Raw genomic sequence first — 25,940 nt, 5'->3', positions numbered from 1 at the left:
TTGCACACAAAACTAGACATTAGAGGTGCAACCTGACCCATACCCACACAGAGATAGACATTAAAATACCACATACACACACAAGACTGCACACAGGAGTTGCCACACCACCCCCTCCCCATCACAAATGATGTTGGCATGTTTTCTGACTGAGTATCCACTGTTCTGACAGACGGGAGAAAGTTTGAAACCAGTTGAACCAGTGTAACTGACGTGTTTGACCAGCAGGTGGCAGCATATTTACACATTCTGACATTTCAGTGTGAAGAAGAAAACCTCATGTCTCCATAGTCTGACGCCTGGACAGTTATTAAAGTGGGTAATCAAGTATTGATTTTAATTAAAGACTTGGCGGCTCATCAACGCGTCCGTACATAAGTTTAAAAATGCACACATGTTGAAATCCTTCATCGCTTCATGCACACATGTCGTTTTCATCCAGACTTAATGGGTAGTGGCAGCACGGAGCCGCAGCTGAAGCCTCTAATCGTCTCCTGCTCACCGCTGTGGAAAATGGAGGTCAGCGAGAGGGAAAATGATAACCAGCTCTCTGAGAGCCGGCAGTTTGCTCCTCACCGCAGAAAAGTTCATGTGGCCCAGAAAGCTCAGGAGAAACGCACGACTGGAGAGTGAAAGACAATACAGAGAGTGTGAAGCCTCCTCAGCTGTGTATGATGGATGATAGCTGCAGAGACATGATGCTGTGTGGTTAACCCTTACTTAGCCTTTAGGATTTAATACGTTCATATCACAACGTATCTGTAAGAAGATTTAAGACTTTTTAAAATTTGAAATATAAAGAAAGGGTATATTGGTTTTGTGTATTATACATTTTATTATTAGATGCAGTCATCTTTCCTCACATTGGAGCTCCGGTAGCATCATCTCTTTCTGCTGATGAAAGCTCTTTCAGAGGAGATTGAGTTTAGAATTGTGATGTGGAGACCAAAACTTTCAAGGTCAAAATGTCTTCATGACTTTTCAACACAAGGTGTGAAACTTTTTAGAAATGCGTCATAACTTAGTCTAAGTTTATAAAGAGTTTGAAGTGCCAATCTTGAAGTTCTCAGTTTAATTCTATGTGGCGATAAACGGTAATTGCGGGAGCACACTTCCCAGATATCCAGACAGTGTCGCATGTGTGACGTCCACGGTTGGCTCCAGTTGTAACTCTTGATTTTCCTCGCTGACGGCAGCTTTCCTTTTTAGACTGTTTGCTTCATCTGAGCGTCGACTTTGTTTCTTTTTCTCTGGATTTTCACTTATTTTTGAAGTTGTATCTGTAGTCATCGATCTTTTCTTTGTTTGTTCAGCCATAGTAGATTACTGTTTACTCGCAACACTTGCAGAGACCGGAAAAGCAGCCGCTTAGCTCCGCCTACCCTCTCTGGCAGACCAACCACTGCTGGTTGATGGACCATTGTGTTACCTCATTCGGTGATAGGTAATGACTTAACAGACATTTATTTAAGCTGTGACATGTATAAGCAATATCTTCATAACAAAACATTGTGTATTAGTTAATAGATGTTTTAGAACATATGCGCTGATATAACACACAATAATAAAATATTACTGAATGCCCTATAACATGTCCTTAACTATTAATAAATGCTTTATAGCACGCTGTAAGATCAGTAAACAGATGTCTTACACACAAACACGTGGTGGATGCCTCCTGGGAGGAAGTTATATCAGTAGAGAAATACATGATATGAACTCTTACACCGCATAGTAAAACAGCTGCGAAGTGTGTTGTTTATTTTGCTGTATTTGAGAAATTATTTAAATCGATGTTTTCAACAAATATCAGCGAAAAATACTCGCACATTTAGTCAAGTAAAATCACGAAGTCCCCTTGTATGTTATATAAGTGCTGTAGAGCACATTATAGCTCCTATTGTGAGATTAGTGTTGGAATGTTCCATTTGGAGAGATAATAAAGTGGTGAACATGAGCAGCTGGAAACTAAAAGCCTACTATGTATTTAAAATATTCACTTACATCCAAAACACACAGCGAGTCTACCTTCTTTCAGCTTGAACTCCCCACAAGGTGAAAGACACGGAGTCAGAGGGAGTGGAAAGTCAGACGGAGGAAGAAAAGGGGGCGGCGTTAGGAGGAATGCTTTGGTTTTACGCACCAGACACAGATGCTCCAGTCAGTGGAAACTCGTCACTTTCTGCTCGCAGGAGTCCACGGAGGATTTAATTATCTGTCATATTATACACCAGAGCGGCACGAGCGCACTAACTGCTCAGATCGTGCTGAGACGGGGTCTCCTGAGAGCATCTCCAGAGGCTGCTGATGCGCAAAGAAAGGTACGGTGACTTTTATACGATATTTAAGGAGCTTATAGGTACTGCTGTCAGCTTAAAATTGTAAATATATTCATTTTTGTGTGAGTTAGCAACGGTTTGATCTCCAGAAGCTTTTATGACCGCTTTGCTGAGGCGTGCGCAGCTCCTCACCTGTTCCCACCTGGTGCGAAACGGCGCGTAACTGACGCATTTTTAATAGCTTTTCATCACTCTTTTAGTCAACACAGAAAGGCTTTATAATGAGCTGCCACTTTCTAATGAGATTTAATTCATAAAGGGTTTCAAACCTGTAAATTATAGCTTTATTATTGGCTGATAAATTATTTACAAAAGCTTACAATTAAATGCCTAAATAAATAAACTACTGAGTGTCTAGGCTTTAAAAACTTTTCATGAGTTTGATGATTTGTGCTGCAGAGAATCTGGACTTAAATCCATTTATTATCGTTATAATATCATTTATAACTGCAGAGACATTCTCAGGCATTAATATGACCAAACATCAAATTGAAACACCTGCCTGTAACTTTCCTATAAATAACCTATAATTGACCTATACAGCTTTAGGAAATGATTTATTACCAATAAAGGGCATTGCAAAGAGTGCTTGATCCGAAGCTTTATTGAAAGCATGGACATCTTCATGATGCAAGAACTGCACATTTTCGAAGCCAAATATTTGACCCCCCACATCCAGGAAGGACCAGAAAGGATGTTCTTTCTTTAGAGTGAGGAAATAGTGGATGTTATTGGGGGTTGGGGGCTTGAACGGGGTCCAACGTGAGTAACTGATACTGTGAATAAGTGCTGCGGGCTCATTTTTTTCAAGGAGCATTTATGAGAAGAACAAGGAGACCTTTGAGGAAATAATCCCTTGCTTTAATGTCCCTTTAATTTGCTTTGATGCACAAAAAATTGTGCTTTATATATTTTGAGAATGAAAGTTTAATTAAAAGGGCTGTTAACAGGACATTCAGTCAGTCAGAGTGATGTCATGTCTCCTTTCAGATTACAACTTTTCCTCTGGAGACTCAGCAAACCCCGCAAACCTCCATCCCCACCCCCCCTTTCTAGCACCGCTCATAGTTTCCATCACCGCACACCATCCCCACACCACCATCATGCTCCAATCCATTTGGGTGAAATTAATAGATTCTTAGAAACAATCCAGCTCTGGTTGCAGTCGCCCCCTAAAGAAATGTGACCGTGTTTGTGTGTGTGGCACAAAAAGGAATTCCTCACTTTAGTCTTTTTTTAGAAAACAGAGGGCGGAAGAAAAATGCTTTTCTTCTTCTTCTTCTTCTCAGAGTTGGAACCGCACGATTTTGCCACGTTCTGACCACGGTCACATTCCTATGAAATTCTTGCATTGGGCGAAGGTTGGGCCAGTTCACAATCACTGGAGGCGGGCCAGTGACACACAAATACACACCCACCAAAAAAAAACAGTTAAAGAGAGATGAGTTTCAATGTCAAGCTGCTGTCTGTCATAAAAAAAACAGACAGACTCATCATGAGTCAGTCTCACACACATCACTGTCTTTTCCATTTCCCATTTCCGCTGTTCAGCCTGGGAAGAGTTTAAAGGAGTCGACTGACGTTTTGGGAAATACTACGCGGAAAGTGAGACTAGAAGAGTGAGTTTACAAAATATGAAGCTCTGGGTTAAGCTAGCTCGGGTCTGTTCAAAGGTAGTGCCAGAAAAGCTAAAAGTTTAATCTTAATTCTGATTTAAAAACAAATAGTAAAGTAAATAAAGTGAAGACTGTTTTCTTATTCGGGGTGAGATGATGTGATGGTCTATTTTTGGCTGGAAAGATTTCCATGAAATGGTGACTCGAATATGAACCTATAGCCTACAGTCTAGGAGCTGGAAGCAGCAGCCAGTAAGCTAGCTAACTCAAGGGGAGCTAGCTACTTTAAAAAAGCTAGCACCTTGTTTCAGATCTGTACAATAACAGAAGAGCTTAATAGACAGTTTGCCAAAGTGTCAAGATGGCATGTACAGTTTTTGTTCGGAGAAATTCCCATGAAACAGCAAATTAAGCATGAAGCAAACATTAAGCTAGCTAGCACAAAAAGAGCTGGTTTGGGTCTGTCTTTAGGCAGCATGAGTAGCCTAAAGCTTTTTTTCTAACCAGAAAAGGAAAGGAAGTTTAAAAAACACAGGTGGGTAAATTTGATTGCCTGTCAAAGGTTGTTCGCTTCAAATTTCCAAGAAAGAGCGATAAGTTTGAAGTACAGGCAGCAACTTAAGCTAGCTAACACAAGGGGAGCTAGCTCTGCTCCGTCCAAAGAAAGCACATCTAAAGCGTAATAAAAACGTATATCTTTTTGTGTGTCGTAAGGCTGTTTTCCATTTTAAGTGGGTTTATTTAACACACTGTTTCTTGACCAGGAATATTTCTGAATAGTGAATTAGGTATGAAGCTAGCTTCAGGCGATTACCAGGCTTAATCAGCATAAACTAAAAGTTTGGGGAAAGGTCTAAAAATCTGCACAAACGACAACTTCTAACTTTATAAAACCAAACACTGACATTTTTAAATTCCAGTTTTGTTTGGATTAAAAAACAAGTTACTAATAAGTGGGCTTTAGAGGTCGAATTGTGTTGTGTTTGGACGGATCAAGGCTAGCTGTTCCTGCTTGGTTTAAATCTTTGTGCTGAGCTAAGCTAGCTGGCTGCTAGCTGTGACTTCATGATTATACTGTACAAACATGAAAGTGGTGTCAGTCTTTCGTCTAACTCTTGGAGAGGAAATTAATTAACCTTTATCCATTAATGTCAACTACTCCTTTAATTCAATCCTTTACTGACAGGAGAACAGTTTCCCCTTCATTTCAGTTGTCCTTACTCCTTCCCATGTCTGCAAGTGTTTACATCCACATCTCCATTTTTCAAAACCTCAACATAATCCATCTACAGGTGTAAACTTTAATTTTGTCAGTCATCGCCTTATCTTGTTCTCAACCTCACAGAGTCTGAAGCAAACCCTCAGTGTTTCTGAAGCTCTCCAGCACAAAGATGAAGCTCAGAACCAAAGTCAAATAAACCCAGCAGCAAACATGAAGTCGAGACAGCAGGCCCGCTCTCTCAGAAAACAAACACTTGTTATCATCAACACCCAGGTCCTGAACTGACCGATGCCAGCTGGAGGCTGATGGGAAAATATGTTTACTCGTGTGTTTATTTTGGGTAATAGCTGCCGATCAGGCCGGTTGTTTATTTGCATCGGTCAGTGTTCGACTGTAAGTGTAATCCAAGGGCAACAACTGCACTGCCAAGAGTAACTTCACTGAAGATAGGCCTACTTCATTTTAAGAGACTCCGTGGCCACAGTTGGTTATATATCTTTTTGAACTTTCTCTCTACTTTCATTGTTTTCTTAATCATTCTCTGAAATTAAGAGGTTTTAAATATTTATTTTTAGCGACTACTTGGCTTTGAAAAGTAATGTCAGACAACTTATCAGTCCAGACTGTATGTGAACAACTGTTAGATGAAAAACACATTCTTGTTCCTTTAGAATGAATTGTAAGGATCCCAGACTTTGTCTCAAGCATTGTTGGAAACTTTGGCTTAATAAACACCCGCTAAGCTAACGACATTTTCAGTGTCCTATCCTGTAGTGGCAACTGTGAGCACGCTAACACGCCACCTGGTCTCACAGCAGTCGTCACAAAATGTAATCCACACACTTTTTTGTGACAGCCATCTTCAAGACTAATGTCAATCCATCGGTGCATTATCTATACAACTTAATCTGTTCAGGGTCACAGAGGGCTGGAGCCAATCCCAGCTGTCATTGGGCGAGAGGCATGGTGTCACGGGGCTGACACACAGAGACAAGCAGTGGACCTATCGAGCACGGGGAGAACATGCAAACTCCACACAGAAAGGCCCTCAATGTCCCAACCGGGATTCGAACCAGCAACCTTCTCGCTGTGCATCCCTTTATGACAAATGTATTTGTTTTAATTGGATTTGGTATATTTCGTGCCTGCACTACAAAAGCCAAGTTAGGTGGCGTAGTATAAAGGGCGACAAGGTCCGTGTCAGGTTGGTTGAGCAGGTGTCATGTGTGAAACAAATGTCGATCACGGTTCACCAAAGCAATATGTCAATGCTGACTGATGGTCTCTTAAGGGACACCAGTTCCTTCCACTCTCTTTACTCTTCACCTGACTTTGCTTTTGAGGTGCAGCATGAAATAAAACACATTTTAGATTTCGTGCTGCTTCTAGTTTCACGTGAGACAGGAACAGCAGGGCGGGAGAGAACATTCTGAGCAGGAAAGAGTGATGCAATCCCGTACAAATTACAGACAGTTCAGTTTCTGATACACCCACATTCGGTAATTTGCAATTATTCCACAACAGTTCAGTTGATTGTGCATAAATAGGGTATTGTGAGCATACAATGGAAAAATTTTGAAGAAGGCGTTGTGCATAAAAAAATTTCCTTCTTGAGCTTGGCAACAGTTTGGTGGATGAGTCGGCTTTCTTACTTTTCCCCGTGACTTGAAAGTGATAATCTCAAAGAGTTTCATTAAATAAATGTCTGTTAAGTCACTGTTTATCACCACACGAGGTAACACAATGGTGATTGAGTCTGTGGCCCACTGATGAAAGCCTGAGTGGCGCCCAGTTAGTGACGCGTTTTCCATCAGCCAGCAGTGGTTGGTCTGCCAGAGAGGGTATGCAGAGCTTAGCGGCTACTTTGCAAGTGTTGCAAGTAAACAGTAATCTACTATGGCTAAACAAACAAAGAAAAGATGGATGACTACAGATACAACTTTAAAAATAAGTGAAAATCCAAAGAAAAAGAAACAATTTCGTTGCTCAGATGAAGAGAAAGGAAAGCAAGAGTTACAACCGGAGCCAACCGTGGACGTGCGTTCCTGCAATTACCGTTTATCACCATAGGTGCCGCCAGAGAGAACAAAACTGAGATCTTCAAGATTATAACTTTAAACCAAATCTACCAGACTCTCTGTAGACAGAATCAGCTGTTTTGACGGAAGTCCCATAGTTACTGTAGGTCATCTGTGTGTGATGACAACTGAGCAGTCTCTGATCATGGTGGTGTATGACGGTGTAAAGTTAATTCACATTTTAGCTTAAATTTGTACCCAAATTACACATTTCTTCCTAAGGAAATTTTAGAGCCATGAAAAAAGCCTTTTTGTGGCTCCTCTCGCGCCCCCTGCTCAGGGTCCCGACCCACAGGTTGGGAGCTGCTGTCTCAGGTCACTGTGTGTTGAGGTCTTGGCACGGTGGTGACCTGTTTACTTGTTGTCTGACTGAGACCCGTTTGTCAGTTTAGTCGACAGCCGCTGAGGTGAAACTGCAGCTGTGAGGCGTCATTGTCTAACAGGATAAACAAACAGCCAGCTGGAGGCTCGTAAAACAAAGCCAGACATGCGCTCTGCCTTTAAAGGTGTTTTATTCCTTATTTTTAAAGGTCACGTGTCATTAATATCCACTGATACTGATCTCATGAAGGTGGTTTGGTTTGAGTTTGAAAGCGTGAAAGAACAGATTTTCTCTAAAGAGACGACAGTAAAGTTAAGCTGATCTTACAAGCATGTTTCATAACAAGGCAAGAATAATGCAACAGATCTGCCATCCTGATGAGATCTTTAACCAGAGCCAACGATTCTCTGAGGAGCCTTTTTAAAACACGCCAGCTGCGTGTCTCAGGATACCGTCATTGTTTAAAGGAGAAATTCACCCTGATGAGATCTCTAATCAGCGACAACAAACATACAACGTGTGTTCGTTTTGATTTGTGTGCGTGCAGCTGACGCCGGCCTTGTGATCCGCAGGAAGCCGCTGCACATTGAGCGCCTTTGTACCGGGGGGGGGATGAAAGGCAGCGCAGTCATCTGACGGCCATAAGAGACCAGCCTTGTTGTGTTGTCTGCAGCCATGAGGGTGTCACTTCTCCTCCGCTGCTGCAGGGCTCGGCTGTTGTCAGCGCAGCATTGTGCCGCCCGTCAATATTCTCATTCAACTCTCTGAATCCAGGTTATGCAACACAGGAGACGCACAGTATAAGGGCTGTTCTGAGCTTCAGAGAGCCCTAATCCATTTCATAGGGAAGGAAACAGTAAAGAAGGGTGGTAATTAAAAAAAACAACTTGGTTACACGGTTTCCTGTTTAAGTGAATGGACTCACAGTTTGGGTTATAATGAGTGTAAACCAGCAGAAGAGAAAGCAGTGATTGAACGTGTGGTGTGCGAGCAGACCTGTCAGGCCTGCTTACGCCGTATCGTTGTGGCCGTAAGTACGAGCAACAATCTACAGACCCTACAGTCTCTACAGTCCCTTCCCTTAAGCCAACACAACAGAGAATGGGAGTAACAATGAAAGAAGAGTTTAATAGTGCGACAGGCAAACTAATCTGAAGAGGAACATAAAAACAGAAGAGCAGGGTCTGACAGGCTGAAGGACGCTGGAGAGCTTGGCCAAGTGAACGTGCTCTTAAATGCTGGGGGACTGATTAGGGAATGAGCTGCAGGTGAGGAGATCAGTTTCTGGGAATCAGCTGAGTGCAGGGAAAATGCCCAAATGTGACACCTACTAGTCTTAAGTAGATGTTTCAGTGATCTCTAGTGCATAAAAATGTGCATTAAAATTCAGACTCTGACGGCAAATTACATTTTTGTCTTCTGGTTTCTGTTGTCGATGTGTAGTTGTCCACTAGTGTTTCAGCAGGCTTTGTTTGGATGCTGTGTGAAAGCAGAAAGCATCAGCAAGTATTTTGATGCTTAATCCAAAAGGCAACTAGACTTTGGTTGAAGTTTGTGATGATTAAACCTTTTCTACAATTCTATAAACACACACCTGCATGCAAGTGCAGCGAACAAACCGCTCTTAGACGTTGTAACTCAACTCCAGCTCCATTCTCGCTTCTCATGTTGATAGTCGGACTGTAAACAAGCAGCACATGCAAAAGGAAGTTTTGGCCTGAGGTCTTCTTAAAGATTATTTTTTGGGCAGTTGTGCCTTTATTGATCGGACAGCTGAAGAGACACGGGAAATATTGGACAAGAGAGTTTCTTCTGCTTGTCATGTCTCTTAAATTGCATCCATGCTTCCCTCACTTGCGTCTTAGTCCCTCACACCAGAGTTGCATGGAGAGACGCGTGACGTGACACGCGACTGAATAAAATGACAATCACAAAGTGTTACCTGCTGACAGAGAGACGATTTTTACTGAGATGGTGACTCAGAAAACAAATCAAAGTCATTCACTCCACTGTGTTTGTTTTATGATCAATATTTCGTTCTAAACGATCCCAGGTTGTCAGATACTGACTCTTTATACGTTGTTTAAAGCCGGTTTCAAGGCTGTAAAGTCTGTTTTAAGGCCCACTACTTCTTCTCCGTTGAAGTTTCACATGCGTCCTATCAGCTGCAGCGTCCAGAGACGGTCCTCAATATTGCAGCTCCGTAACCACCTCCGGTTCGAGCGACGATCAAGGAGCGAGGAAATATCAAATAAGAGACATGAGAAGCAGCCATGGTCTGTGGCCTCTGTAAATTGGACGCCTGCTCTACCAACTGAGCTAAACTGGCATCATAATCGCTGGCTACACCGGGAACCCTGTAAAGTTGGCCTTCGCTCCCAGAGTCTCCATCGTTATCAGACGATAGATTGTGTTACAGTAAAGTTGTAGCATTAGAAACATTAAGAAAACAGTTAAGAAAGTCTTTTTTGGACAGAACTGAGGGTGAAAAGTTGATTTTCAGGTGTAAAACTTCACCCCATAAAAGGCACTGAGGCTGTTTCACATCGCATGAATTCAATTTGTGGCGGTGACAGATTTAGCACTTTTTTACATATTTGTTACGCTGGATTTTATTATGTGTGACAGTGAATAATCTGACTTGTAAACCTCAGACACCGTCTAAATTCCTGCATAGGGGGAAAATAAACACTAACCCCCTGCAGAAGCTCTCACGGCTCACAGAGATCCTGGCTCCGGTCATAAGAAACTGTCCGGTCGCTGAGGAGTAAAACAACGGGAGCAAACCATGAAGGGACAAGAGACGAGAGTCCCAGAGGCTGATCCTGGGAGACGGTCGCCATTTGGCTGTCGCTTCAAAGCGCTCGGAGCCAAGTGACCACAGTAAATCTCTCAGCAGGACGCTCAGCGTCTCAGTAAAAAAATCAACATGTCCACTCATCAAGGTGAATTGTGGGTTGAAATAGTTTCAGCAGCCGTGCTGCAGACGGAGAGATTACTCAGGCAGGATGACTGTTTGGTTTCTGGATGAAGAGGAGAACAGGGGCGACAAGTTTGCTTGGGTAAGATCCAAGAGGACACCTGTAGCGTAAAGTGAACGCCTCCTAAACAAGGTGTGACGACATGTGAGTCAGTTTTATATCCTATAAATGTCAGACAGTCTGGATGGTGTGCAGGGCAAATGAGTAGATGCTTAACAGAAGTTTATGTGCTGTCGGGTGTGACCTTAAAGCGAGATGTACTGAAGCAATAATGCAGCGGTGGACACAAACGCAATAAGGAAAGTTAAACAGTTATATGGGTGACTTATTAAAGTATAAATACTACTGCTCTGTAACTATCAAGGCATTTAGAGGAACATAAAGGATGACTTATGACTTAGAAAGCAACATGTTTTCTCAGACCAACCTCACTAAAATATGGCTGATTAGGTTGTTCATGGAAGCAGCTTATTACGAGCTATATTTGCATCTATTGATAAGTGGCGACCTCTAGCAGCTGTAGTATTTATGACGGGAGCAAAGAAGAAGTTAGCGAGTGAGAAACTCCTTGTAGGGACCCAGAACTTTCACTTTAACATACTTATGTTATGTGACATCCATAATTTAACTTACATAGGTTACTTGACTCTATTCGCAGTGAATTTTAATGCCATTTTCAGTCATTATAGAAATATTTTGACCTTCTGGGAAGTATACCTATGTCCTTTGTCTTGGTAAGAGCTTGCTGAGAAGATCGATACCAAACATGTGTATGTTTGTGGAGCTGAGCCATGAGGCAGTTAGCTTAGCTTAGCATAGAGTCTTGAAAGAAGGGGGAAACAGCTAGCCTGGCTTGATTTAACAATACTAATACCTTTCACATTTCTGTTTCTGTATGAATTAAGATATTTGATATAAGGGCCGTTGGTTTGGCTCATTTGGTAGAGCGGGGCGCCCCACGTACAGAGGCTACAGACCTCAGCGCACTGAACACAGGTTCAACTCCTGGTCTGCTGCTCATTTGGTGCATGTCATCCCCAACTCTCTACTCCCCACATTTCCTGTCTCTCTTCAGCTGTCCTATCAAAAAAGCCCCCCAAAAAATCTTAGATTAAAAAGATATTTAATATAAGATGCTAATAAGTAGGCTGACTGGTGGTGCAGTGGTTAGCACTGTCACCTCACAGCTAGAAGATTTCTGGTTCAAATCCCAGCCTGGACATAGTGGGCCTTTCTGTGTGGAGTTTGCATGTACTCTCCGTGCATGCATTGGTTCTCTGCAGGTACTCCAGCTTCCTCCCACAGTCCAAAGACATGCTCGTTAGGTTCCTTGGTGACTCTAAAATTGCCCGTAGGTGTGAGTGTGTGCCTAAAAGATTGACTGGTGATCAGTCCAGGATGTACCCTACCTCTCGACCAATAACAGCTGGGATAGGCTCCAGCCCCCCTGTGACCCTGAACAGGATAAGCGGTATAGATAATGGATGGATGATAATGAGTACACTTCACACATTATTTTTTAACTTTGAAGATTTGCCTGCTTTCAGTTTCTATGCTAAGCTAAGCTAATGCCCCCCTGGCTCGGCTCCATACTCAGCCTCTGACTTGACTTGCTCTACAGTACAGGTCATACTGTATTTACCTATTGTGTCACTGACCATAAAGCTAGATTGCGATGTCCACTAGGAGCCATAAAACCATCCAGCAGTGATGGATGTTAATTAGTCATCGCTGTGGTTTGGCAGCCGTCCCATAAGAACTCCCTATTGGATGCCTAAAGGAAAGTTTGATGACAGACAACAGCTGGAGGCCGCAGAATGTGTTCGCAGATGTTGTGACTCAGGAAGAGGAACATAAAGCTCACAACTGTACGGACTATGTGCGGAAGGAAAACCATTGTTCTATCACCGCATTCATCGCAGACACGGACGGACCAGAATAGAAACCCTGAACCCCTTTAGACATTTTAGGAGGGAAGTTGGGCTGATTTTGCCTTTCAGACAAGCAATCTGACAGAAAACAGACAGAGGATGTGATGTTTCATCTCAGCTTGGTTTTTCCTTCTTGTTTTGTTGACCCAGCTTGATGCCCCCGAAGAGGAAGTTGGGTTGTTATCTGCAGGGAGGGTTGTCCTTTAAGTTGCGCTGACATATTGGGGGGGAAAGTTGAGCCGTGGAGGAGAGGGAGTTTCTGCTCCTGGCTTCAGTTTTGAGAGCAGACTGTGTTTATCTTTACATGTTTAACTGAGATTGCTGCATCATTGGTTATTAGACAGAAAAGGTTAGATGGCAGGCAGACATGAGGAATGTAAACTACACTTTCAAGATGACTCCTGAGCAGACCAGATGCTTAAAGGTTACGTGCATGAAGAGCAGCACCTGTAAAGTATTCAGCTTTTTTGTGGAGCGGGGAAACCTTCATCACGACGGTTAATCCCTACCAGCTTTATTGAAAACCACAGAAGATGTTTTACGAGAAAACAACCGGCCTTCATTAGTCTGCACTGACCTCTGGGTCCTCTCATCATTTTCGACCGAGTCGGTGACGTCTTCCAGGAGAGGAGGCGGGGGGGGGGTCCTGGCTCGTTCCTCGTTCCCTCAGGGAGATTTCAAAGCTACACGGCTCCTCAGCTGCACTTTGTTGCCCTTTTCCTGACATTGAAGAAACATGTCAAAGCAATTATGTGCCCAAAATAGTGGTCAACAAAAGTATAAACAATGACTGTTTCCAAGTGAAATATTTCCATGTCTGCCTTTGTAAATGAGGTTATGATCCTGAGCATGAACATATACCCAAACTCCCTTATCCATAATCTTCACCCACGCTGTATATATGTTTCTAAACCCTGCCCGCCCTGTCTTAACTGATCCAGAGGACGGTATTTTAACCTCCCACACTTCATTTCCTCGCTCATTTCCCTCTGCTGCTGCACAACCTTCCCTGCTAATGTCTCGCTGCGTGCAATAATAATGGTGGGATGATATTATTGTCTATGTGCCCTTCCTTATTGCCACCTGTGCTTCCTCTGCTCCACAAGCAGTACAGTCGAGGCAGTCATTCAAACTGACAAAAGAGGAAACAGTGGGCTTCAAGGTTCATGGGGCGGCTGTGGCTCAGGTGGAGAGTCGGTCGTCTCTCAATCGGGGTTCGATCCCTGACTGCTACAGTCACATGTTGAAGTGTTCTTGGGCAAGATACACATGGGCCTGTTCTGCCCTGCTGGCTCTGCTGTTTACACAGACGTCGTTTCGCCTCTGTTACTACCTCTGATGCCGGCTCAGAGGCGGAACGACTTTGCTCCACCATTCCGCCTCCTTGCATTTTACACCTAAATTTAGCGTGCTGACGCGGGTATTTTAGACCCGGGAAGACCTGCTTATAGCCATTGCCAGTGAAGTATACTCCTGTTGCCCTCTTTTCTGCTGCATCACCGTCTGATGTCACAAACGCGCCGGAGACATGTTACAGTGGTTAGGTCTTTATTGTATCTATTACTCATTCAGCCTGTGTATCAAACTCGGCACCGACAAATTTGGAACGACGTTCAAGCGCTGCTCAGACAGAGACGGGGGGAATTTGTAGCAGAGATGACGAGGAGTCGCAGAAGTTACAGACGGAGCATAGCATCACGTCGGAAATGGGGGCGGAGATTAGCGTGTGGACCCGGGTTTTGTGTTCCCATCATTGCCGATCGGAGCCGAGGCGATAATTACCCAGGTCTACTGCAGAGTCATTTGACCCGGGTCTGAATGCCGATTGTAGCCTTCCCCATTAAGTAAAAGAGCCGTGTGTTAGCGGGTTTTTTGACCTGTGAGAAAGCGGCTTAACAGAGGCGTAATAATGCCACCTTGAACTGGCGGTGTAGGAGTGCAGGAATGTGGCCCATTTTTAAGCCAAACACATGCATACTGAGTATTGTCAATGAGGACCCTTGTTGTTTTCTCATTCCTATTTCTTTCATGCTGTTGTGGCTTTTAATTACAGTCCTACAGGGCCCAAAAAATACTCAGCAGAAGCATCCAGAAGCATCTCCTTTGAGTCACATTCATTCTAAATTGTTTCCATCTCTTACCCCGAGGACGTGTAGGGTCATTGATGAGCAGAAATTCACTATTTACGCAGCATCTTGAAGGTAAATATGATGAAAAAGATTCTCTTTGGAGCGAAGCTGGAGTTCTGTTTTGAAGATCAACCCAATTCCCCCAGGGGGGATTGAGCTGAGTAGAAAGAGACGAGGCAAGACATAAAAAGCTCCATAAAGAGGCATTTGAGATTTGAGGACACCCGCATTAGAAGATTTTTATTTTCCAGTGAAAATTCACTTTTTGAGGGAAATGCTTGAATTGAAAAATGTTCTGGGAGATGTTTTATTTGTGCGTAGTTTAACGTCAGTGAAGACAAACCACCGACTCTCTGCTCCATGTAAAGTTATTGTGGTCAAAAAGAAATGGACAATTTGGGAGAAGCCCTGTCATTTTCTGAGAAATCATATAATCATGCCTATGAAACATTCACAGATGTCCAGGAACACAGTACATTGTCAAAAAGAAGCAACATTTAAGGCAAAAAAACCCTCTAGATAAGTTAAAGTTTTGGTTTCTGATAACAGGAGTAAGTTGCATTCAAGGGAAAGCCGTGAACAAAAGGAGCCAACTAGATAAACGAGCGATACTTCCCTTTAAACTGAAGCCAAACAAAGATGAAAAAGCCCTCGAGAGCCTTTGAAATAGAGAACCCTGTTTCAGTTCGGCTCCCAACAATTAATATTGTTTGGTCGTTCTTTCTCATTGCCAAACCGCCACAGGGGGTTTCATACAAGAATGAGGGGGAGGGGGAGCCAGACGTCAACAAGCTTTCCTTTATTAGTGAGTGATGTTGTAACAAGAGAAGCAGTTATATCATTACTGGACTGATTTTCAATCAATCAGCCATAAGTCTTTAAGTTAGAGTGTTCGCTCAGCTCTCTCTCAACTTGCAGGAAAAGCCTCCTGGATGTCGAACATTTGAAACAATATTTAACCCTTTATTGCAGTCTGATGTAAACCATCTCCATTTCTTGAAAGTTGAAGGTTAATCTTTTTCAAATTCACCAACAAACTTCTCTTCAGAGACCATTTGTCTTCAATTCTCTCTCCACATCACTCATGATGCCCTTTACTGGTTAAAGTTTTCAACAACATCATCAGTATCAACATCACCACCACTCCTCTGGCCCAAGGCGTCCCCCAGGGTTCAATGCTGGGTCCTCTCATGTTCATTCTCCTTACATGGCCCCCTTTAGCAACATCATCCGTCAGTATGATCTCCACTTACAACTTTATGCCGATGATGTTAAGCTCTACATCTCGACTACATCCAACAAAACTGCGACTCACCCCGTCTTATCCAACTGCATCGTCAATAAATCTGATATGATCATCATAGGTAAAATAAACAAAGTCCAAACTTCTTCCTCACCACCAAGCCATTGCTAGAGTATTTCTAAACAACAATCTATCTTATGAAAACCATGTTAATCTCAAAACAGCCCTACTACACTTTAAACATGTAGCAAACATTGGAAGGAGAAACCGAGAGGGCACATTTTCTCCAATGAAAAGGCACCATAAAAAGACCCTTCACCCCGTTTTGTCCTCTGGAAGGGCATCCTAGAGAGAAATTTGGCACGTTTTTTTAAAGTGGAAGGGCCCCTTATCATATTTATTCCACTTGTAAGGTTACCTGGAGGGCACTTTATCCTTTTTTCTCCACAAGACGTTTGGCCTAAAGGGATCTTATCACATTGTATATTCTGGTTGTATACCCTAAGGGACAATTTATCCTTTTTTACATGACTCATTTTCTTACATTTGGCCACACCAGAAGGCAATTTTGCTGCATCTTTCTAACCTGAAGGGCACTCTGGCTTCTCAGTCCATATCACCCCTAAAGAACCTGCATTGGCTCCCTGTGTCGCTATTTTTACAAGGTGCTTTTCTCCACTCAGAAAGCCTTCCATAACCGGGCCCTCAAGACCCATTTCTTCTCCAGCGCCACGCTCTCTCTGTTCCCCTGACGCCAACCTACTCTCGTTCCCACTCTCCAGGAACAAGCAGCAGGGAGGGAGCAGGAAGGGGCACGCTGTACAGATTTCAAGAAGTGTCTTTTACTACCCTGTGCCTTTAGATTGTTTTTCCTGGATCTTTTTAACCTTTTGTACAAAGTGTGTTGCAGTATCTTGAAAAGCTCTCTAAAGAGCTCTTAAATGTTTGTCTTTTACTCCCATTTTTGCCTCTCCTGTTGGTCTTCATTCCCAGCTGTATCCAAATGTCTGCCTCCCTCTTTCTGCTTTCTCTCTCCGTCTTACTTATCTCACTCCTCCTGCTTCCTGTGCTGTCTTCTTGCTGATACCGTACACTAACGGCGCCTGTGAATTCTCCTCTTTGCAGGAGGTCATCCAGAGGAAAACACCATGAGTGACCGATTCGACTGCAAAAACTGCCAAGAGTCCCTGTGCGGACGCAAATACATCCAGGTGGAGGACAACCCTCACTGCATCCCCTGCTACGACCGCCTGTACGCCAACACCTGCCAGGAATGTAAAGAAATCATCGGTCATAATGCAAAGGTGAGCTCGCCCAGGAACGGTGACTATAAATTGACCGTGAGCGTGAGCGTGAAAGGTTGTCTGTCTCTATGTGTCAACCCTGTGATTGACTGGCGATCGGTCCAGGGTGTACCCCACCACCCCAACCCCTACAATTTTAACTTATAGAGTAATTTGACATTTTAGTTGTACTACTTTTACTCATGTAAATGATCTGACTACTTACTGACAGTAAAAGTCTGACTGCTCTTTAGTAAAACCAGCTGGCGTTCTTAGAAAACTCAACCCTCCTTTCAGAGCATTAAATTAAAGCATTAAATCCCCTTCAAGTTGCCCAGAAGCTTCAATTAGTGAAAATTAAAAACACTCTCCTAAAGGAAACACCCACGGACGCCATGAGGCCTTCAGTGTCCTGTAAATTACAGTCTCCCTGTGAGGGATTGGCTGTAAATTACCCTCCTGCTTGCTTTGGCCGTCCCTCCCCCGCACAAGACATAACAACATCCATCCCTCATACTTCTCGGTCCCTCCGCTGTAGTTGTTTCTTTTACTGTGAAACCCCATGCCTCACATGTAAGTTTTTCACTCACCGTTCAATGGAGCCATTTATCACAGAGCTCGCTTGAACTGCAGATGAACTGGAACACAAGCAGCTGTTAGGGGAAATTCACAATGTGGGTTACTCTGATTTAAAAAAAAGAAAATAAGGATGAAGAAAAAAAGGGAAAGCAGTAATATTTTTCATGCTTGACTTTTCTCTGCGCGGTGTGGTAGAAAGTAGGAAACTCCGGGCTTGGAGTCCTGTGGTTGACCGTGACCTCTGACCTCTAAGCGGCTGGGGGCAGCAGATAGAGAATCTTCCTGTGAGAAACAATAACAAACAGTATCAAGCAGAGTTTAGCATTAATATCTTGAATATCTTAAATGTTTCTAATTATCAACGAATACCATAAGAGGACTTCCTAATCAGCAAAGTATGCCAGTATCGTCTATTCATATTAAGGCGGCGAGGTCTTGCTGCCATTATGACAGTAGCAAAGCTTATGTGGGAGTCAGGTGACGTAGCACAAAGACCAAGAAATGTGTCATACAGACACAGGAGACCGGGGTTTGCGTGTCATGTGAGGCTAAAAGTCAAAGCTAAGTTAACTGACATAAAGATCACGTTCATGATTTGACTTTACTTGATTCTTTTATAGCTTTTTAAAAGAACCATATTTTAACCTCAACAACGATCACATAACCAGGTAATTCTGGTGCCTAAATCAAACCAAACTGCTTCCGTTTCACAGCTTTGACCACATTTTTTATTTTCATTAACATGTCGATTAAGGTCCCGCAATTTATCTGAAGCAGAGTATTAGGAGTGAGAACGACTGATAATCGGCCGTTTGATGTCATTTGTATTGTATATTGGTATTGAAATTGTAGTTTCAAGCAAATGTCACTTAAACAGAATTTCAAACAGCAGAGACGAGTAAATAAAGAAGGATAAATATTTTTTGACAATGATGATGTTGTAATGTATCATGGTCAGGAGTCTTGTGCTGTGTCCGAAACCGCATACTAACGTACTGCCTACTACATACTCAAACAGTATGTACTGCATCCTGCCCACTAACCTGACTATTAGGATGCTGTTCGCATCATACTCAGAGCCGTCTTCTCCGTATCACGTGACTTAATCGTTTACGTATGTCCGGTCTGATCTCCGGTCCATCTCCGCCATAGTAAAAGCTGAATAGCCGCAATGCATTTTGGGGTGGTTGAGTACAACCAGTGAGCTCGTGTCTCATACTCAAATATCCAGGCCGATCTAGTATACATCCGGGCATTTCTCGCATACACAAAATTGCATACTAGGAGATGGGAACGCATGACATACTCAATTTTACGTCACGGTTAGTATGATTAGTATGATAGTATGTGGTTTCGGACTCACCGTTGGACTCTATTGGGAGACATGGCGATCGAAGAGTCCGGCCCTGAGCAGCAGCAAGATTTATCCCTGCAAGGAGTCCAGACACTGGTGCCCGAGGCGGGGACGATGGAACTATTTTCTGGGAGGGGGTGCCGTGTTTAATGTCTAGATGTATGAAGAACTTTGTGCTCCTGTAAACAATTGAAATCATCTGACACATAGCTAAACTGTACACACTTTCACTTCCCGATGAACTATCACACACTGTCACGCACATCTCATACTCTACAAGCGTCATAGCAACGGCCCTGACAATGACACATTGATTGATTGACGCACATACATACAGACAAATCTGTGTTGAATTCAGACGCGTGGTGTTTTTGATTGAGTTAGGTAATAATTAGTGGGACAGGCAATAAGATGATAAACACCAATGTATTGCTTCCTTCCATTCCCTTATGCCTTAAGATAACTGATGTCTTTATTTTTTCAACAAAGTATTGCGGAGTAGAAATGTAGCATCCCTAACAGCTGTGACGAAATTAGATATCTTTGGGGTCCCCTTTTTCATCATCTCTAAACGTGTCTCTCCTCTTCCTCCAGGAGCTCTTCTACGAGGACCGACATTACCACGCACACTGTTTTCGCTGTTTCCGCTGTGAACGCTCGCTGGCAGACGAGCCCTTCACCAGCCAGTCCGAGGCGTTGGTGTGCAGCGACTGCTACTGCAACGAGTACTCCTCCAAGTGTGCGGCCTGCGACAAGATAGTGAAGCCAGGTAGTGACAACACAGACCGGCTATTTCACTTTTTCCACCTTTACACATCAAGTTCACACACCTCCTCTGGGACTGAGTAATCAGTCAGAAAAGTTCACACCCTGTCTTTGCACGGATAAAGAGGCTAATGAGCTGTTATCTGGGGCGTGACAGCTCAGATGTGACACAATGATTGTTTCCTCGCTCGGCTGAAAATATCTCCCAGCAGGGTTTTCAGCTCTGGGCTGTGTGACGACAGGGGTGCAGCAGCGGTGTCGGATGACTGAAAATTACCCGGGCCTTGTGGGCAGTGTGGGATTTTGTAACTCACCACTTCTTTTTCTAAAGTGAGCAGTCGTTTTCTTCAGTTTCTGCTCAGGCTGGAATGCCTTTAAAAGCTGCTGCTGTCGCCCCCGTTTTTCTTGAAAGTGCAGCCAAGTTCAAGATGAAAACACTCTTAATCCTTTGGGCTTCATTTCAGGTCCCAAAAGTGGTAAAAACCAGGCCAATGTTAAATCTTGACGTCCAGTTTGTAACGCATGAGCTGCTTCTAGCTTTTTTAAACCTCTGCAGTGAAGCAGGTCTTTCTTAGCAGGCTCTAGGGTAAACAGGAAGGGACAAAAAGGCTCTTAAGCTTAGCTCAATTTGGTTTTATTTTGGTTTGGTTTATGGAGTTTAGCTTAGTTTGGTTTAGCTTAGTGTGGTTTAGCTTAGTGTGGTTTAGCTTAGTTTGGTTTATGGAGTTTAGCTTAGTTTGGTTTAGCTTAGTGTGGTTTAGCTTAGTTTGGTTTATGGAGTTTAGCTACGTTTGGTTTAGCTTAGTGTGGTTTAGCTTAGTTTGGTTTATGGAGTTTAGCTACGTTTGGTTTATGGAGTTTAGCTACGTTTGGTTTATGGAGTTTAGCTACGTTTGGTTTAGCTTAGTGTGGTTTAGCTACGTTTGGTTTATGGAGTTTAGCTACGTTTGGTTTATGGAGTTTAGCTACGTTTGGTTTAGCTTAGTGTGGTTTAGCTTAGTTTGGTTTATGGAGTTTAGCTTAGTTTGGTTTATGGAGTTTAGCTACGTTTGGTTTAGCTTAGTGTGGTTTAGCTTAGTTTGGTTTATGGAGTTTAGCTAAGTTTGGTTTAGCTTAGTGTGGTTTAGCTTAGTTTGGTTTATGGAGTTTAGCTAAGTTTGGTTTAGCTTAGTGTGGTTTAGCTTAGTTTGGTTTATGGAGTTTAGCTAAGTTTGGTTTATGGAGTTTAGCTAAGTTTGGTTTAGCTTAGTTTGGTTTAGCTTAGTTTGGTTTATGGAGTTTATCTTAGTTTGGTTTATGGAGTTTATCTTAGTTTGGTTTAGCTTAGTTTGGTTTAGCTTAGTTTGGTTTATGGAGTTTATCTTAGTTTGGTTTAGCTTAGTTTGGTTTATGGAGTTTATCTTAGTTTGGTTTAGCTTAGTTTGGTTTAGCTTAGTTTGGTTTATGGAGTTTATCTTAGTTTGGTTTAGCTTAGTTTGGTTTATGGAGTTTATCTTAGTTTGGTTTAGCTTAGTTTGGTTTAAGGAGTTTAGCTTAGTTTGGTTTTTGTGTATTAACTTAGTTTGGTTTGTGTGAGAGTTATAAACACGTGTGGGTGTGATACAAACCTGTACATTGTATTAATTCAATGTCAATATGGACATATACAAGGTAATACAAACATACAAAAATCAGTGTTCAAAAACTTTGCAGAATTTTAGTTTAAGAGAAAGAAAATGAAGTGAAGGAAAGGGAGAGATGTTGCCCACCATGGTATGACTAGTTCTTCCTCTCTTTTGTACACAGACACAGAGGAGTTGATTAGTATTAGATTAGTATTTTCATTCAATAAAATAATAAGAGTACTTATTAGCAAACTAACGCGTGTGTGAGGGGACAAAAGGTCACTTCTGAAACGGTTAGAACTAAATAAAAAGCAGTTTTACAGCTGTGTTTAGCAGCTGTAGCTTTGCTTTGTTAGAGCTTGTCAGATTGTTTAGATGCAAGATAAGCTGATGTAATTGTGTGGCAGAGAAGGAACAGGTTTAGCTGTCACAACGAATCATCATTTTTGGTCGTGAACGCTATCAGATGTCGTTCCAGCTTATAGTCACAGCTCAGCAGGGCAGATACCACAGATTTCAAAGGTCAGGGAGGATTTCAGTTAAGAATCACAAACAGTCCCTCAGTCCTGATCTGTTCTGTGTCTGTGCCTCTGACAGGATCGAGGATGTTGGAGTACGGCGGCTCCACGTGGCACGAGGACTGCTTCATGTGTCATGGCTGCGAGAAGCCGATCGGGGCCGAGGCCTTCATCCCGGACCAGAACAACTACTACTGTGTGCCGTGCTACGAGGGCCGGTTTGCTCCTCAGTGCAGCCACTGCAAGAAGGTGAAACAGGCCTCATAAGCAGCATTCATTTTGAATACTAAACTTTATTAGGATCTATTCAGGGCTGCAACTCTATCACTAACTAGTTGATAAATATCCATCACAATTTCCTAATGGCCAACCCAAATGTTTTGGCCTTTGTTTATTGGCGAGGATAGCTGATAGAGTCTGAGCTGAGGGAAGAGAGAGTGGCGATGACATGCACGGGGCGCACACTTTAACCACTGAGCTAACCCGGCACCCGCAACCTCCAATGACTTGTTTATTCTACCTTTTGTCCAAATTTAAACTTTTATTCAATTTACGACACCAACAAACATTAAGAAACAGCTAATACTTACAGCTGAGAAGCCAGAACCAGAGATTGTTTTGGTTTTTGGCTTGCTAAATAACTTTGAACGACTGATCAATGATCAGAATAACCGTAAGTTTCATTGTTTCTCTTCTTTTTTTCTTTCTCACGTCGTTCAGCTGTGCACGTGGAGGCAGAATAAAAGAAAAAGTTATGAAAAAATACTGAAAATAAAGAGATATGACACATGACCATAGAGCTGAATCCTCCCTCTGTAAGACTGTCACAGTGTCACCAATAACTTTAATTAACTTTAATCAAAATAACTTAATTACAATGGGAAGATAAAGCAAGACGGAAATTTCTACATCATATTAAAGGCTTAAATTGATTATACATCATACGATGTAATGACAATTTTTTGTCCCATATAAACTTTGTTTACTTCGAGGTTTTGAGCTCTGTCACAATATTTTGGTTGGTAGACCATAAAGATATGAACCACAATCTGATGGAAAATACTTGCCATGAGTGGTTTTGTTCTGAGAGATTCTGGCTTTTAATTTAGCCGATTCTGAGTTGATTAAATGTTAAATGTTTTTAAAATCCGTCTACAAGATTATGTGATAAACACAGAATAAAATGTACAAGAAGACCTGCGTAGTGAGTGGGAGGAGGAAGCGTCAAAATGGCTAATGAGGCACAAAATATTATGCTCATTTCAAGCTTCATGTTTCACTCTGTGATACCTGTGGAGTAGCTTAGCATAATTTACAGTTAAAAAAACCCATACAGCCTCTGCCTGAAACGACTCAGTCAGCTCTGTCCCTTTAAGAAACCCCACCCCTACAAGCCAACTTTCTTCTGATTGGCCAGCTCTCAGAAGCCTGCTGAGGCTGCACTTTGTGACGTCACAAAGTGCAGCGTGTAGAAAAAGACTGTGTGAAACCTGGCGTTCACAGCAGCCTGCAGACTGAGCTGAGAAGCCTGGGGATTACTCCAACATACTTTTACCTACACATTTGAAACTTCACCCAACATTGTAACATTATAAACATGTCTTAAAATGTGAAACAGCATAATACCTTCTCTTTAATGAAACTCAAAGTCACCACAGCAGGAACAACTTTGTACCAAAATGCGTCACAAGAGCACGATAATTAGCGTGACATGTGTTTGTGTCTTTCAGGCTCTGACCAAAGGAGGGGTGACCTACAAGGACGAGATTTGGCACAAAGAGTGTTTTGTCTGCACGGGCTGCAAGGCTCCGCTGGCCGGACAGCCTTTCACCTCGCAGGGAGAGAGTCCGTACTGCGTCAAGTGTTTCAGCAGCCTGTACGCCAAGAAGTGTGCCGGCTGCAACACGGCAATCACAGGTCAGTGGATTGTACAGAGGAACAGAATACACTGTTGTTAGATCGATTTACACAACAGGTTCAACATAGTGTTCATCATCTGCCATTTTGTTCCCATGATTCATGTTCATCTTCATTATCTTCTATCAGTTAAACGCCCAAACGATTGTCTTCAAAAAACAGGTGTTGGCATTCAGGTGACTCAGGTTTTAAATGTTGGATCAGTGTCACTTCCTGTGAGGCGTTTCAGGTTCGTCCTCTCCTTGTGTTGTGAAGTTTCTTCCTATTGTCCAAATAAATCCCTTCACAATAAAAGCCAAGCATTGTTTTGTTTAACAAGTTGAATGAACAAGAAGTAGAAGTAGAAAATGTTCAGTTTGCATTGACAGAATGCAACTTTGTCAAACTGTTATTATAGAAATACACATTATAGCAGCTTTAAAGGCACAGAACAACTATCCTGATCACCTGGATTGCAAGACCAAAATTAACACCTTCAGCATGATTTAAAAGATGCTCCAGACAAAGCCAATGTGCCAGTGTAGGTTCAACAAGGTCCCGTTCCTTCTTAATCTCACGTCTCTCTGGCGTTGACAAAGAATCTTTACATACTAGAGTTAAATGAGATCTTGAACGAGGTGTTTTTGACCACAGCTGTGAACTAGACGCCAGCAGGTTGAAATAACTGGCAGAGCTTCATTGTTGTTTCTGCCAACTGCTGATGTTATCTTGGAATCATTTATGTAATGCGCACAATGTTGCAAGGCTGTTATTAACTCTATTTTCCGCCTCCTTGTAAAACATTCCTGCGTCGGTTGCTCATGTGTTGTGTTTGCGTCTCGCAGGGTTCGGAGATGGGAAGTACGTTTCCTTTGAGGACCGGCAGTGGCACCAGCCGTGCTTTAAGTGTTCCCGCTGCTCCGTGTCGCTGGTGGGCTCCGGCTTCTTCCCCGACCGGGACCAGATCCTGTGTACAGACTGCAACAACGACGACTGACCGCCGCTAACTACACCTGCAGCACCTGAGAATATCAAACACTGCTGACAGGAGCAGAAAAAACTTGCACATGAACACTGCAATATAACTAATTCACTGTCAGCGTAAAGCTGATACAAAGCTCAGTATTCACAACTCAAACTCTCCTCAGCTTTAAGCACGTTGAAATGTCCTCTTGTTGTACGTGTACGACTTTGTGTTTCTTTGTTTTATAAGTTTTGCACATCAAAGACTAATTAAGAAATAGAAAAGATACCTGTAAGCCTTTAAATTAAACTGTTTGTTCATTCATTGAGGTGGTAACGCAACATTTTATAACCCTTATTTTAATGACTGTTAGATAGAACCAAAAGTTGAATGTTATGACCTTTGCTTGGCACACGTATTTATACTTTTATAGAAGTATTTTAATTTGAAAAGCCGCCTTTTTCTGTCTCCCACTGCTTGCTGTTTGTTTACTTATTTGTTTAAAAAAGAGCTGTTTCAAAAAGTAATTTGTTTACTTCAATAAAAACGTCATAAAAGAAAGAAGTGGTTTATAAATTGATAAATAATTGCATATTTGTGTATATGAGCTGAACACAATACACTTTTAATGTACTCTATGTGTCAGTTAGCCTAGCGACATTTTTGGTTGTTAGCGGAGGAAATGAAATTAAAGCTGCACACAGTTACGTTTACTTTGTTTCTACCTGTTTTTATGTTATTTACTCACTAATGGTAAACGTTTTTAGCCATGTTAGCTGTGCTGCGAGTCTGCACTTAGACAGCAGTGCCTTGAGCTAGATGCTAACGTCAGCTAATGTGCTAAGTTGCTCGCAATGAAAATGCTTACATGCTGATGTTTATCAAGGTTTACCATATTCATCATATTAGATTAGTTAGCATGCTAACATTTGCTAGTTAGCACCAAACACAAACAGCTAAAAATCAATGTTATCATCCTGAGAGCAACAAGGCTAGCTAGCTAACCATCTGTGGTTGAAGCTTAGGCCATAGCGTTTGAGAATCCCAGCTTATTAACATACTCAGAAAAGTAATCCTTTGTGAAATGATGCTGTCTAACATACTTGTACAGGAGGG

General features: G+C 42.4%; 1 protein-coding gene across 1 annotated transcript; it reads left to right on the top strand.

Annotated features, from left to right (window-relative positions):
• The first annotated feature begins 2,172 nt into the window (after positions 1-2,172).
• On the top strand, positions 2,173-25,495 carry fhl3b (four and a half LIM domains 3b). Its single transcript, XM_069681146.1, has 6 exons — positions 2,173-2,321; positions 16,987-17,165; positions 19,672-19,846; positions 22,044-22,213; positions 23,695-23,881; positions 24,706-25,495. Exons 2-6 carry the CDS (start codon positions 17,010-17,012, stop codon positions 24,855-24,857), a joined length of 840 nt encoding a protein of 279 aa, XP_069537247.1. The 5' UTR covers positions 2,173-2,321; positions 16,987-17,009; the 3' UTR covers positions 24,858-25,495.
• Positions 25,496-25,940: the final 445 nt, after the last annotated feature.

The sequence above is a fragment of the Semicossyphus pulcher genome, unplaced genomic scaffold (assembly GCF_022749685.1).
Source record: "Semicossyphus pulcher isolate SPU_LCO1_2020_fin unplaced genomic scaffold, fSemPul1.0.p SCAF_5, whole genome shotgun sequence".
NCBI classification, from domain to species: Eukaryota; Metazoa; Chordata; class Actinopteri; order Labriformes; family Labridae; genus Semicossyphus; species Semicossyphus pulcher.
Note: the sequence above shows the minus strand (reverse complement) of the source record. Positions and strands in the feature narration are given on the sequence as shown.